At 36.2% G+C, this 16,207-nt stretch overlaps 1 protein-coding gene across 1 annotated transcript in view; it reads right to left on the bottom strand.

The window, feature by feature from the left end:
- me1 (malic enzyme 1, NADP(+)-dependent, cytosolic) overlaps nt 1-16,207 on the bottom strand; it is a 660,804-nt gene that overhangs the window by 33,021 nt on the left and 611,576 nt on the right. The window contains exons 8-11 of the mRNA XM_039747586.1: nt 9,244-9,341; nt 7,381-7,494; nt 5,097-5,202; nt 1,924-2,066 (exon numbers count right to left, since the gene is read on the bottom strand). Coding sequence (XP_039603520.1) covers nt 1,924-2,066; nt 5,097-5,202; nt 7,381-7,494; nt 9,244-9,341 — 461 coding nt within the window. The remainder of the gene's footprint in view (nt 1-1,923; nt 2,067-5,096; nt 5,203-7,380; nt 7,495-9,243; nt 9,342-16,207) is intronic.

The following is a 16,207-nucleotide window of genomic DNA, read 5'->3' as shown; positions in this document are numbered from 1 at the left end:
TGTGAGTCACGCAAGGAACTCCATATAATATAATCACAGTTTTGAGGAGGTGATTTTTAGTATGGGACCCCTGCTAACCCAGAACAATGCATTTGTGCTGTGATAGTAACAGTCATTGGTTTCAGTGGACTGTGCAGCTAATTTTTGTCATGCTAATGTCAAGTGTGAACGTGATGTCCTCTCAGCTCTCCTCTTAACACATGCTATATTTTTTAGATATATTTCATTATACAAACAATTACTGTATTAAAGACAACATTAAACGTATATCACAAATGAAGCACAAGCATATACTGTAGGCAGACTATGGAAGAAACAGGTGTCCTGCAAAGCATAATTTAGTGGTGAGAAAAATAAAACTTCAAAACAAGTATAAACAGCAGGAAAATGAAGAATTAGTAATTTCCTCTATTTTTACATGCATAAATATTTATTTCTTTAGTTTAATTAAAAACAATGCCTACTTTAGAACCACATATCCTCAGACGTGTATTAGTGAAAAGCACCGTATCGGTGTGTCTGTTAAAGGTAATGTCCTGAGGGCCTCACTAAAAACACACAGAATGTTTCACACAAAGACATAAAAACACTTTTAAGCCAATAAAATGTATTGTATGTAAAGAGACTGCTTGAAATTAATTATTTTATGTATGTTTTGGCTAAGAAACAGCGATCATAACTGATGTTGTTTAGCTGTGCCTGTGTGTCTGAACATTGCTATCATATTGCTTATATACATGTATTTCAGTGGCTGCTTGTTAAGATGTAAATAAATAAGCCTTATCTGTTTCTTAATTTTGTTCTTATGAGAATTTTACATTTTTGACAGTGTGTCTAAATAAACACCTTTAAAATATTGAATACAACAACAGTAATTTACAGTTGTGTTTAGGTGTAGCATAATAAATGCTTCAAATAATAACAACCATATAACAGGGTGGCGAACTCCAGGCCTCGAGTGCCGCAGTGGCTGCAGATTTTCATTCTTACCATCTGTTTATTTAGTGGCCAGTTTTTGCTGCTGATTACTTATTTTAATTAAATTGACCAGGCACCATAGTTGTTTCTTTTTCTTTAATTAGCAGCCAAACAATAATGAGACACAAAACAAGCCACCACATGACCAGCTCCCCTGTGCCCATTACACAATATCTGAAATTAAAGAGAGGTGATGGTCTTGATAAGGTTGATCTCTCAGGTCACCAAAACATTTTGACGGTGCTCTTAGAAAGAACAGGAAAGCAACAGTTTTCAGAAATGTGTGCTTTGGCAGAATGAGAGCAACAACAAACCATGGAATTAAATAACAGCTTTAATTAACAGCAAGAATTGGCTTTTCATTGTGAAATTGGTTGGAGTTTGAAACCCCAGTTTAGCTGGTCATCTGTTAGCTCGTTTCACATCTCATTTCTGCTTGGCTGTCATTTAATGAAGAAAGGAATCAATTCAGAGGGCTGAACTCTTCTAACAGGGCTATTAAAGTGATGGAGAAAAAGTTAATTAGCAGTGAAAACTGGTCACTGATTAGGAAAAGGGTTAGAATGAAAACCTGTAGCCGCTGCGGCACTGCAGGCCTGTAGTTCACCACCCCTGGCCTATAATAATCTTAAAATGACCAAACAGGGGCTTTGGAAAATGGTGAACTTGAAGGGGAGAAGTTTCTGGACAAAAAAAAAAGTTGACATAAAATGGTAAAAAATAATTTAACTGTTTTACTGAAGTTTACAGAAAAAAAAAATTTTGTGCTGTTGAATATTTTTCAATGTCAATGTTTAAGATGTAACAGAATACCCAACCAATTCAGGCCTAATATTCTGGGAATTTTACTGAAGGTGCTTCGTCTTGCTATGCATTAACTTCAGGTTTCCTCAGGCTTCAGTTGTTGTGATGAAAGCTTAGCTGTTTTCGAATTGATGTCCTTACCTCAGTCAGGGTGTAACATTGCTCTGCAGTACATTCAGCTTTGCTAGTAGGGTTACTCAGCGCGAAAATGATTGGACGTTTATTGAATAATGCCATGTCTTTGATGATTTTCTCTGTAAATGCTCCTCCAACTGCAGCAACACCTTTAAAGTGAAGTAAAACAGGACATAAGAAAATAAAAAAAACAGATAGTCACAGTCACACAAATGTGTGTGCACAAGAAATACATAGCATGATCTAACTTTTACCAAGAAAATTTTAATAAAATAAAATTTTTTATTGCTGATGCCTTTCCTACTGTGTACACTATGACTTATAAAAATACAGTTTTTACATAAATTCATTTCATACTGTCATTTGCAAATATGTTGATACTTTGTTGTATCATTTCCATGATTGACTTATATTCTTTAGAAAGCATATGTTTAGATCTAACAGAAAGCCACAAGCTCACATTGTTAAATATATATTTTTTAAATACATATATTGACTCCTTAAACAGTAATTTTGTCATTGCCATTATTCAATAAATTCCTTTGTTTTTATGTGACAAAATATCTTTTCTTTTTTATTTCTTTTTGAATAGATGGATGGCTCATTATTTATAGTGGTTGATAGCACGGATGAGAAAATGACGATAAAACTGAGTGCCATTATGAACAATGCTGCACATCCTCTCTGTGATACTCTAACACTGAGGACTTTCACCCAAGGAATTATTCAGTAGAAATGTGTCAACAAACGCTACTAGGGATCCTTTATACCGGTGGTAATACACTTTTATAGTGCCTAACTGTGACTGCTGTCTTAGCTTTAGCCAAGCTGGACCTTTTTCCTTCTTATTGTAATTCTTATATATGTTTAAGTGGAGTTGTTGCATATAGTATTTCTTGAGCTAAAAAAAAATAAATACATTGTGTTCTGCATGATTCTTCTCATTTAAATTTAAATTTCATGTAAATTCAAGATACAATATACAGAAAAAAGAGATTCATGCTGGATTCAGACTACCACATACAGTATTTCAAATTGATACTTATTCTTTCATTAACATAATATTTCTACTGTATATATTTATATACTTTATACTTTTTAGTATATTTTCTTTTACTTTGAATAAGACACTTATTATATTTATGTTTTTAGAATTATAGGTTTATATGTGTTATATATGTTTATATTTGTTATAGAGAAATTGTTGCAACAAGAAATAGCATTCCATGTAATAGTTTAAACATCATTGAGAAAAAAAATAAAAATTATCAGTTCAGCACTCTCCACTTAGTATTGAGTGTGCTATTAGATAGACTTAGTATTGAGTGTGCTATTAGATAGATAGATAAATAGATAGTGTAAGCCATTAGGGTGCGTACTGCCACCCTAACACCCCGACACAGACAGGCAGGACACAGGTTTAAACGCAAGACCTGTGTTTATTTACAGTCCATTCCCTTCCTTGCCGCCAGTCCTTCTGCCTCCACTCTTCCTCAGGCTTTGTCCATTCCTTCCTCCCGACTCTGGCCCCTGAATGGTGGAACTGGCCCCTTTTTATAGGGCACCTGGATGGACTTCTGGGTGTGGTGAAAGTGTGGCCAAATAAGGCCCTGAAAAGGTCCATGCGCACCCCCTATGCAAATAACCCGTGGTCCCACTGGAAACCAAGGGGGCTGTCTTCTATCAGCCTGGGGGAAAAACTGTCCCACAAATATTCTCTCCCCTGGTCCTTCCTCACTCTGGGTGTCCTGACCGGGTAAGGATTCTGGCCACCCGCCGTGACAGATAGATAGATAGATAGATAGATAGATAGATAGATAGATAGATAGATAGATAGATAGATAGATAGATAGTGTCTAATGCCATTCCAGAATCTCCTATAAATACTCAATTGGGTGAAGATCTACTGAATGGGGTGGTATACAGTTTACTTTGTCTTACTGTTTAAGCCATTCATTGACTAATAATGTCTTGTGCATATGGGCATTGCCATCCTGTAATGTTCAAATGCCATCACATAGAAGTGCTCTAGATTATTTGTCATTTACATTTCCCTCTGTGGGATTCAATTGACACATTATAATCATACTACTCTGTCACTTCACTGTGAAAAACAAGCATTTTGACTTGAATTGAACATCTGACTGTACACTTTTCCCACCATTCCACTGATCATTACTTGTGCTTGTCTTTATTATACATGAAGCTGTGTCAATATCCACTCCAAATCTGACTTAACGTAAGTCAACATTCCATGACCTTTTAGGCACTGGATTTTTATTTGCTATATTGTCCTAATCTAGCACAGATTCTTGTTTGCATCAATACTGGATATCTAATTTGATGACATCATTCTTAATTGTTTGGCACTTATAGGTAAATCATCAACTCCATACTATTACCTTTTCATATTGTCATTGGTTAAGTCAGCAACATTATAATTTAAGTAGTGAACAAAAAAGGGTACATTTTAAAAAGAATAAAAAACCTTAAGGTGCATAGCATGAGTACGTTCTTATATAATTTAATTATTGGGTTTATGTAAAAAGGGAATCACAAGTTTTCAAATATTCTTTTCATAAGAAGGCTAATTTACATCGTGGGCCTAAAATTACCAGTATTACATCTTAGCACATTCATCCATCCATTCAAATGGCCTAATTTTGTACTTAAAGCCAATATTGTGATAGACTTGAATGTTGTCTTTGTTGTGTGCAAAATTAAATAGTACTTTTTCAGCCATCAAACTGTAATTTTGTCATTTTGATATTTCCATTATTCAATAATTGCCTTTGCCTTTAACAAACTATTATCATGTCATTTTCCTCTGTTCTTGAATAGATTAACAGCTCATACTGTACATCTAAAATTTTTATAGCATTGATGATTATAACAATAAATACACTGTGCACAGCATGATTAAAGCATTACATTTGAATTCAAAACACTAATAACTAGAAAAAATGGTTCATACTCGATTTACTGTAACATCCACAGTATTTGAAATTGATACTTAACCTTTGCTAAATAGAGAACAACATTTCTGCTGTGTATATTTACTCATATTTGCCATTAGATATCTCCACAGTGCAGTGAATAGAGCAGAATGCTTTACATTTCTGTCTTATGTTGTATAAAAGAGACATTCAATTTATGTAAACTTTCTTATTTTTTTTTACCAATGATTGCTGTTGGTTTAATGTCTTGAACTACATCTTCCAGATGTTTTATTTCAGAGTGATCTTGAGCAAATTTACATTTTTCATGTGTTAAATTCCCACGCCCCTGAAAGAGCAAAGCAAAGAAAATATTTTAAAATGTTATGATCTATATTAATAAATAAGGAAATTCCTGCCAAGAAAAACTTTTGTTTCCAATAATACTTTTTCAGAAATGAAGTAATACACAAAAGATTACCCCAGAATAAATGTAACTTGACTATAAAAATGTCAAAATTCATTGTTTTTTCAAGAATATGGTTTAAAGATTTTTTATACCTTAATTAAGTTTATACTAATTAAATGGTACAGTTTTCTTTCATCCTTTCATATTTCTTAACTCACTGTTTCCAGTACAGGGTTAGCATTAGGTCCAAGGTGAAAACCAACCCCGAATTTGATTCTGTTCTTATACCATTTTCATTTTCTTAACAATAACTTCACATATTAATCAATGCATTCCTTCTTATATATCTCAGTGGATGAAATTTTATTAACACCTTAAAAACCATATGAAATATCCTTAAATGTTCTCCTTTTACTTTTGTGTAATTGTGAAACAAAAATAATTCATACTACGAAGAAACAATTTTAGGGTGAAAACAAACTAGATTTTACATTTTATAAAGTTTTCATAAAAATCCCATACGTTTCACCTAACTCAAAATGTTACATTCAGCAAGACATGTCAGTTATTGCACAGTACAGTAAATAGTGTAACAAAGAAGAACTTTATGTTATTGCTTTACACTCAATATAATGACAGCCAAGTCACAAAACCAGATCAAGCAAAGAAAAGCCCTGATTATGTTGTAGTAACTGATAGATTTTGGTATGCTGATCACCTGAATCCTTCATTGGAAAATTCAGTCACAATTATAAAAATGTCAGAATCCATAGGTAGGATATTGTAAAGCTGAATGATGTAATACAGAAGACAATATAAAATGAAAAATGTACTTTTATGAAGTCTACAGATAAGGGTCCTTGTCATAATGATGTCAGATTTTTATTTCAGTCATTCCATGTCCTCTTAAAGAGTTGCAATTTAATGCCCTTGTCTTGCTATGAGCGTTTGCGGTTGTCCACTGACCAAAAATGTCTCTCATATGGCTTCTGATTAATCAAACAAAAGACATTTATGGCAGCCAGTGCTTGTGCCCTGTTCTTATTATATTAGAACAATATGGACGAGAACACGCCATTCAGCCCAACTAAGCTCTCCAGTCTAATTCTTCAAAAATAAGTTGAGTTTTGAAAGTCCCTGAAGTTCTACGGCCTGCCACCCAACTTGGTAATTTATTCCATATGTCTATGGTTCTTTGTGAGAAAAAAAAAACTACATAATGCTTTTGCAAAATCTACCCCTAACAAGTTTCCAGCTCTTCCAGGTAACACTCATATACAACATTTGTCTTAGTAAAGTCCTGTCAATCTGTCTCTTTGGAAGCGATTTTACACTTTGAGTGTCTGACAACCTATTCTTAATGTACCATCTGCAATTACAAATTGTGTTTTTCCACTTTTGCCTGTTACTTAACCTTAGTTCTCTAATCCAAAAACAGGTAACCACATGTGAATAAATTAAAGTTGTTTCTCCAATTACAAATTATTCAAGAAAACTTAAAACAACAGAAAGACAAAGTCCTTCATCATTGGAAAACTAATACCTGGGAGTAATAACCCCAGTGTTAGTTCACCTCAATGTGGATTACTTCAAAAGGTCCAAACATTTTCTCATTTATAGGTACCAGATAACATATTTCATTAAAATACATTAAAGATTTTAATTTAGTTTATTTGTCTATTTAAATAATAGATTTCTGTATTTTGTAAAATGCACATTGAGTGCATGGTGTAAAATTGTCATGATTTATAAAAACGTATTTTGTGGATGTGCTTAATTTCAGTGACAGGCTGTGACAGGTGGCTAATTAAACATTAGCAGCATAGATTGGATCCAAAGAATTGTCTGCCCTGAAATAACATGGAAATCATTGTTCAAGTATTCTAAAATGACCAGGTACAGTTTCAGGTGATTAAATGAGGCCCAGGTTATCAGACATTATTAGCAGTGCCATGCTATATGTTTTGAATCCACCTAAGATTATCGTAACAGGTAAATAAGTAAGAATCCGATTAAGTTGATAAGATGAAAATCAAGAGTAGATGAAAGGCATAAAAATCCGACATTCCATAAATTAATACAATTTGTTTTGGAATCGAAAATGATGATATACATTACCTTAACAATCAGTCCTTTGGAGTCAACCATCCAGATTTTCTTAATACTTTCATCTCTAGGTGTACCTTCCTTCTCCATTGCCATAATAATAAGATCTGCAATACCCATGGCAGCCTAAATGTTATGTTAAAAGAAAAAAATATCACATACCCTATTTTAATTTAGCCATTTTATAAAATGCCAATCATATGGCAGAGATCAATTACATTTAAAAATAAAAGCTTGGCTTTAAAGTACTCATTTAAAGTAAGATATTTTATTAAGATGTTTGAATCATATCATACTGCAGTGAGTAAAAAGAAAAATGTCTCTTTTTAAATGGTGGGCGTAAATGCAGTGCATATAAAAAGTATTCAATCCCTTGGAAAATTCACATTTTATTGTTAAACAATTTTAAATGTTAATGTAATTTTTTATCATGTTTTTTGACATTGATCAACAGGATTAGTCTCTTATCACACATGTGCACTTGGGAGACATCTTCAAGGCTCATATAAATGTAATTACACTCCCAACCATGGGTTACTACTGTTGCCTAATGCCTTTTGCCCTGCCTCTTCCTGTTCTCCTGAGTGAAAACTGGCTGCCATCTTGGAGACATCTGAAGATCAACTTAAGTGCAAAGACTAAAACTTAATTTTGTTTGTGATTTATACAGACTACTAATTATACGGGAATCACTACATTGTCCCAGCTCTTTATCTGTGTTTCTTCACATTTTAATGTTAAAGGAAAAGCAGATCTTTGCAATGTAGTCTAAAATTATATATATACATTTTTTTTATAAAATGTTATTAAATATATATTTTATTATAAAATATAATTTATTAAATATATACATACAGTATACAGTCACCACGTGCACATAAGGGACAGTTAAAGATACAGATTACACTAGATGTAGATTCAACACAATATATATATCCATATATATATATATATATATATATAAAATCCTCCATCTGTCTGTCTGTATGTCTGCTTTTCACGAGAGAACTACTTAACAGGTTTTTTTCTATAATTTGCTTAAACATTCCAGTTGATTTTGCAACTTCTCTCATCTGTGCTATCATAGTTCATTTGTGGTACCGATTTATTTGCATGAATCCGAGAGAGACACAGCGGGCCAAGGGGATTGGGGGCAGTGCCCTCCTCAGTCACGCACTAGCCTCCGGGCGTATCTTACATCCACTTAATGAGAGAACTACTTAACGGATTTAGATCAGGCTTTTTTCTAGAATTTGCTTGAACATTCCGGTTGATTTTGTGACTTCTCTAATAGTGCTAAGAATCATAGTTCGTTTGCAATAGCGATATATTCATGCTAATCCAAGACAGAGGCTGCTGGTCGAGGGTAGGGGGAAGCGTGATGTCAGGAGTAGGGAACTAGGCAGGGTCCTCCTTGCTGTCTTGTTTCACTTCTACATGGGACAGCTGTATATTGTGATAGACGGCCAGGAGTCCTGCCCTGCCGGGACGCCTAGAGGACGGAGGAACTGGGAGAGCGGCACTTCTCTTCTCTGGGCACCTGGACGGTCCTTGATCCATGGGGGACAGCGCTTCTGGGAGTGCTGCTGGAAGTTCATCATCAGGCACCTGGAGCACACCTCGGGCATTATAAAAGGGGCCGCCTCACTCCATTCGGGGAGCTGGAGTCGGGTGGAAGAGGATGGAGCTTGCGAGGCAGAAATGGAGGCAGCCCGAAGGACCAAGGAATGAGTGCAAAATTGTAAATAGTATAATAAACGTGTGAGTTGTGGACATTGCAGTGCCATGTCTGTCTGTGGCCGGGCTAGCTCCTACAATATATATATACAACTGCTTATTTGTTAACAATTGATTTATAGTGTCAATAAAGTATACCTCTCCTGCTCCTTGAAACAATATCTTGTGGTCTGAAAGTTTGTTGTTAGTAATGCGCAATGCAGCCAGAAGTCCTGCCACCGCCACAGCTGCTGTACCTTAAAAAAAAATTGCAAAATTAAAATAACACATACATACAAACCATAAAGAGAGCTTTATCTTGAACACTTTATCTTTGTTTAAAATGTTTAATAGAAGACTTAATAATATAATATTTATCAGGATGCCTTCCTGGCGACACATCTGAAGCTACGGTTACTGTTGAAAATTTATTTCAATGATAATGAGGTTTGTACAAGTAAAACAACACATTTTGAAATGATTATTATGTTGTAATGCTTTGATTTTCTCCTCAGGAATGACTGCAATATATAGTAAGAATGAATTGGGATTTAATTAATAGATGCTCTTCTAATTAGCTACAATTTTATAAAATCTAAGCATTTATTTTTGACAAAGGAAACAGCTTCAAACAGTCTGGCATACTGAAGTGAACAAGCATGTGTGTAATACAAAAGAAAGGTTTTAATGTTTAATGTGAAGAAACACTTCTTATTCATAATCTGAGAGCTGTATTTTAAATTTGATTAAAGCAGATGAATTGGAAAAAATAAACTCAAAGGACATTGTATTTAGTTTTCATGGAGTGAAACAAAAACTAAACCTTTAGGAATGTTATGATGAGTTATCAGAATAAATTAAAAAACTGTAGCTTCTGAAATTAATTTTTCACATAAATCATCCATGTCTCTATTTCACCAAAGCAGCTTTTCTCTAATTTAATTTTGTTTGGTGCTGACATCAGATGCATGAATGTAGCTTATACAAGACATGCACAAGAATCAGCTTAGAGTCACCAGTTAACCTCACACATGCAGTATGTCTTTAGGATGTGAGATGAGGATGTATTGCTCAAGGCACACCCAGGCAGAGAATAAAATGGGCAGAGGTCACACAGACAGTGTTCAGCTATCAAACCAGGCATTGTCACCTAACTTCAAATAAACAGAATAGTGACACCATAAACTCTTGTCAATTTTGGGATCACCCAACAGTATTTCACATTTCACCAATAAATAAATCTAAGCAGTTATCCTTCAGATTTCCTAGAGTTTATTTAACTCATTAGTGTTCTAGCCACTTGCCCATATGTACAGTATTGTAAAAGGCACTGTATTAGATATATCAATAAAAGAAATGGATACTTTGTTAAATGTAATAAATTCAACATTACTATGCGATTCCCTAAATTTAGTTGAAGCTTTATTGCGTACCAATGAAATGATGAATAATTAAAATTTGAACAAGTATGTCCTATATGTTCCAATGGACAATTTACAAAGCCTCTGAATGTACAGTAACATTTACAATAAATGTTCCTAAATCTTTTTAATGGGTGTCTTGTTCATAAGTCATTTTAAATTTATGTGAACATGAACAAGAGTGTAGTTCGCACCTAAAGAATACCCTCAAATATCCTTATATGATAAGGTGCAATGCTATATAAATGGAAAGGAAGTATAAACTACTAGCTGTGCTTGGAAAACTTCTTAAGACAATGAGTCTCAGCTATGGTGCCGTTGGTTATTCAGATGTATCCAAAGTACTATGTAACTACGCACTTTTTTTGTATTGTATACAATATTAGTAGTTTTTTTTTAATCTGGATTTTTTATTATTTGTTATTTTATTAATATGGCTTTACCCTGAAAGTCACAGCCAGACAATAATGTTTTAAAAAAACTAATTCAGGATTTATTCTAACTTAATACAAACAGCAACAAAGTTTTGAGGCTGCAGATTTATATGTCTTGTGCAATGCATTGAAGGTTTTTTATTTTCAGGAAGTTTTGTCCTTGTAAATGTATTGTAGTAACTTCTTCACAACACCTTCACTCACAGCCACAGCAGCTGGCACCAGGATTTGAACTTTATAGCATGCTTGTTAACCTCGTCTAACTTAAGCTTCACCAAACTTTCCTTCTACTCACTCTCCATGCCGCATATCATGCCGTGTCTTTTACTTTCTTCACTTATCCATTCACAATATTGGTCACTGCCACTCTTCCCCTCCTATCCATTCTGCTGTTGACCTTCATTTGCCTAACCAACCAGATAATAATAATAATAATAATAATAATAATAATAATAATAATAATAATAAGTTGCATTTATAGAGCACCTTTCACAAACTCAAGGATCACTTTACATACAGGATAAAGGACCTGAGAAAGCAACAAGGAATGTAAGGAGCTGAGTGAGGTGCAGGTAGGTAAGGTTATGTAGGGCTTTGAAGGTGAGAATCTTGAATTTAATCCTTGATGGAACTGGTAACCAGTGCAGTTGGGAGAGAACAGGGAAGATGTCAGCAAAATGTTTTGTGTGGGTGAGGACTCTGGCTGCAGAGTTCTGAATGTACTGTAGCTTCTGTATAGATTTTGCAGGGAGGGAATTACAGTAATCAGTATGAGACATTATGAAACAATTAACCAGAGTTTGAGCATCATTAAAGGACAGAAATGGACAGAGGCGGGCAATGTTATGGAGATGATGGAATGAAATTTTGGAAAGAGACCTAATGTGTAGCTCAAAGTTAAGTGATGAATCAAACAAAACACCAAGATTTCTGACAGCAGGAGCAGGTTTGTTAAGTGTACCATCATCAGAAACAGAGAAGTTGGATGCCTTAGAAAGTTGGGAGTTTGGGCCTACCAGTAACACTTCAGTTTTATTGTCATTAAGTTTGAGAAAGTTATTTTCCATCCAAAACTTAAGATCAGTGATGCAGTCAGTGAGTGTGTTGGGAGGTGAGTCTGTAGGGGAGTCTGCATAACAGTGGAAGTTAAGGCCATGTCTGCGAATAATCTGACCCAAAGGAAGGATATAAAGTAGAACAACTAATATCCCAAGGACTGAACCCTGAGGGACACCACGTGACACAGGCGAGGTGAAGAATGAACATCAGTCTTATCAGGCAAACCATTTTTTAGATTTTGTTGTTTTTACCCATAAATACAGTTGTGCTTGAAAGTTTGTGAACTCTTTAGAATTATATTTCTGCATAAATATGACCTAAATTATCATCAGATTTTCACTCAAGTCCTAAAAGTAGATAAAGAGAAACCAGTTAAACAAATGAGACAAAAATATTATACTTGGTCATTTGTTTAGTAAGGAAAATGATCGAATATTACATATTTGTGAGTAGCAAAATTATGTGAACCTCTAGGATTAGCATTTAGTTTGAAGGTGAAATTCGAGTCAGGTGTTTTCAATCAATGGGATGAAAATCAGGTGTGAGTGGGTACCCTGTGTTATTTAAAGAACAGGGATCTATCAAAGTCTGCTCTTCACAACACATTTGTGGAAGTGTATCATGGCACGAACAAAGGAGATTTCTGAGAACCTCAGAAAAGAGTTGTTGATGCTCATCAGGCTGGAAAAGGTTACAAAACCATCTCTAAAGAGTTTGGACTCCACCAATCCACAGTCAGACAGATTGTGTACAAATGGAGGAAATTCGAGCCCATTGTTACCCTCCCCAGGAGTGGTCAACCAACAAAGATCACTCCAAAAGCAAGGCGTGTAATAGTCGGCGAGGTGACAAAGGACCCCAGGGTAACTTCTAAGCAACTGAAGGCCTCTCTCACATTGGCTAATGTTCATGTTCATGAGTCTACCATCAGAAGAACACTGAACAACAATGGTGTGCATGGCAGGGCTGCAAGAAAAACGCTACTGCTTTCCAAAAAAAAACATTGCTGCTCATCTGCAGTTTGTTAAAGATCACGTGGCCAAACCAGAAGGCTATTGGAAGAATGTTTTGTGGACAGATGAGACCAAACTAGAGTGTTTTGGTTTAAATGAAAAGCGTTATGTTTGGAGAAAGGAAAACACTGCATTCCAGCACAAGAACCTTATCCCATCTGTGAAACATGGTGGTGGTAGTATCATGGTTTGGGCCTGTTTTGCTGCATCTGGACCAGGGCGGCTTGCCTTCATTGATGGAACAATAAATTCTGAATTACATTAGAGAATTCTAAAGGAAAATGTCAGGACATCTGTCCTTGAACTGAATCTCAAAAGAAGGTGGGTCATGCAGCAAGACAATGACCCTAAGCACACAAGTTGTTCTACCAAAGAATGGCTAAAGAAGAATAAAGTTAATGTTTTGGAATGGCCAAGTCAAAGTCCTGACCTTAATCCAATCGAAATGTTGTGGAAGGACATGAAGCGAGCAGTTAATGTGAAGAAACCCACCAACATCCCAGAGTTGAAGCTGTGAATGAGCTAAAATTCCTCCAAGCCAGTGTGCAGGAATGATCAAAAGTTACTGGAAATGTTTAGTTGCAGTTATTGCTGCAAAGTGGGGTCACCAGATACTGAAAGCAAACATACTTTTGCCACTCACAAATATGTAATATTCAATCATTTTCCTTAATAAATAAATGACCAAGTATAATATTTTTGTCTCATTTGTTTAACTGGGTTCTCTTTATCTACTTTTAGGAATTGAGTGAAAATCTGATGATGTTTTAGGTCATATTTATGCAGAAATATAGGAAATTCTAAAGGGTTCACAAACTTTCAAGCACAACTGTATTTATGTTTCATAGCAAGTATACAGTATATTGCCCTAGAAATACAATCCTGCCAGATTTCAACTTTTTACTAAACAGGAAAAAGTCATTTTGTTGATGAGTGAATGAACAAGTGACTATTTGAATGAGTCAGTCAGTTAGTTAACTTTACATTTAATATACTGTATAAAGATAATGGTACACAAATGGTAAGAAACTTTCGTGAATAAAATGGCAGGTAAAAAATCAAATAATGCAAAATATTATGGAATAGTGTAATTTCCTATTCACATAATGTTTTTCATTCACTGTGGAAGCAAGGGTTTAATCTATTGCACTAAACATGTTTGGGAGGCCCGTCTTCTGGTAAGATCTCCTCTTAATCAGATATTGAGCTCTTTCATTACAGGGAAATTTGATGAATTGTGTTTTTTTTACAAATGATGGACTTCATGGCAGGAGGCAAGTTCTGGCTGAGAGTATGCTTAGATAATCCTGACCTATCTGTAGGTCCTCTAAGAAAGATCCATGTTGCCATACACCTATGACATCTGGTACCTCCACTGGAATATCATGATGTGTGTAGTAGGGCTCTCAAAGGTAAGATGCTGTTCTACTGGCAAAGGTCCATAAGGATGGGTCTTGATAGCCAATATTAGCACATAAGCTATTGAACCTTACGAGCAAAAAAGTCAAAATGAACTAGTAGACAGTGGGTTAGCACTTATATATATGGAGACACTTGTGACGTCCTATGCTCCTTTTCGCCTAGTTGGATCTGATGATGAACAACATCTAGTGATGCCATCTCTGTTTGTCATCAAATTTCACTTCACACTCTTTTCATGTGTAGCTCCTAGGTGGTAGAACACAATTTTCCAACTCCATTCTGAATTCTGACTCCCTGAATGTGTTTAAGAAGCATTTGAAGACTCACATGTTTGGTGAATGTCTCTCTAACTGAAATTAGCTGTTTGGTTTCTTTAACCTGGGAATTGTAACACACTTGTATTTTGCTCTGAGCTCTTCACTCGTAGTGATCAGTTTTACACCCTTGTTTTGTAACACTTGAAATGGATGTCAGTTTTTGACATATCTGAAATTTTGTGAAAGCCCATATGCTTGGAGAGAGTGATGGCTGCATATCTTCAAATGCATTAGTATATTCAATGACTCAGGCACTGATGCGAGTGGCAGCCTTTCCAGCAGCTCTGTGTATGACTTTATCTTTAAAGTCTTTATCTTTATCTTTCTACCTTTTTCTCTATTTTTCTTTATTTCACTGTTAACTCCTACCACTTTCTTTTATGTGGACTCATTCCATGGACACTTTTTACTACTTGGAGATGGATTTTTACACACTGAGACTTGTCTATTCAAGTAGTCAACTTCAAGCAGTGAGAACAACTGCGCATGCCGGTGTGATTCCCTATTTACCTGATGAAGTAAGAAGGCAGTATCAGGGCTACAGAGCCGGTGCTAAGATAAAAGCCACACGTCTAGCAAGAAAGTGGTGCTACAAACCTTCGGTGCCTTCTGAGTAAGATTGACGAACTGGCTGCACTGGTGAAAATGTCAGGATCTACAGAGAATGCAGTTTGCTGTGTTTTAGTGAAACGTGGCTATCAACTAACATCCCAGATGCTAACGTGGAGCTACCCGGGTTTAGCACAGTTAGACTGGACAGAGACGCAAGTACCTGCGGGAAGCAAAAAGGAGGGGGTGTCGCTCTCTATGTCAGTATAAGATGGTGCAACTCTGGACATGTAAATGTTAAAATCTCCACTTGCTGCAAGGACATCGAACTGTTGGCCATAAGTTTGCGTCCTTATTACTTGCCCAGAGAGTTTGGACACATGATTGTTGTTATTGTTTACATCCCCCTTCAAGTGAACGAGGAGATGGCGAGTGACATCATCCATTCTGCAGTTGCTAAATTACAAACACAGCACCCTGAGGTACTTGTGCTAATCACTGGAGACTTTAACCATGTAACGCTGGACAAAACATTACCTGCCTTCTCCCAGTATGTGGACTGTAACACCCGGGGAAATAGGACTGTCAATATGTTAAAGACACTGCGGTCCCCGGCCGGGACGCCCAGGAGGACAGGAGGATCGGAGGAAGGCTTGTGCCTCCTCCAGACCGAGAGGGAGCGTCCGTCCCGGTTATGCTGGGGGCCTCGAGTTAAGGGCTTGGAAGCCCATCCCTGTAGGGGCCCGTGGCCGCCCCGCTGCCTGAACAGCCCTGGAGCCCAGCACTTCCGCCACACCAGGAAGTGCTGGGGGAAGACGACAGGGACACCTGAACGGCTTCCGGGTGCGCAGCTGGCACTTCCGCCACACAAGGGCGTGTCTGTGGAGGAGTGCCGGGAAGCAGCTGGA

Source organism: Polypterus senegalus, chromosome 3 (assembly GCF_016835505.1).
Source record: "Polypterus senegalus isolate Bchr_013 chromosome 3, ASM1683550v1, whole genome shotgun sequence".
In the NCBI taxonomy this organism is placed as follows: Eukaryota; Metazoa; Chordata; class Cladistia; order Polypteriformes; family Polypteridae; genus Polypterus; species Polypterus senegalus.
This window is presented reverse-complemented; position numbering and strand designations above follow the sequence as displayed.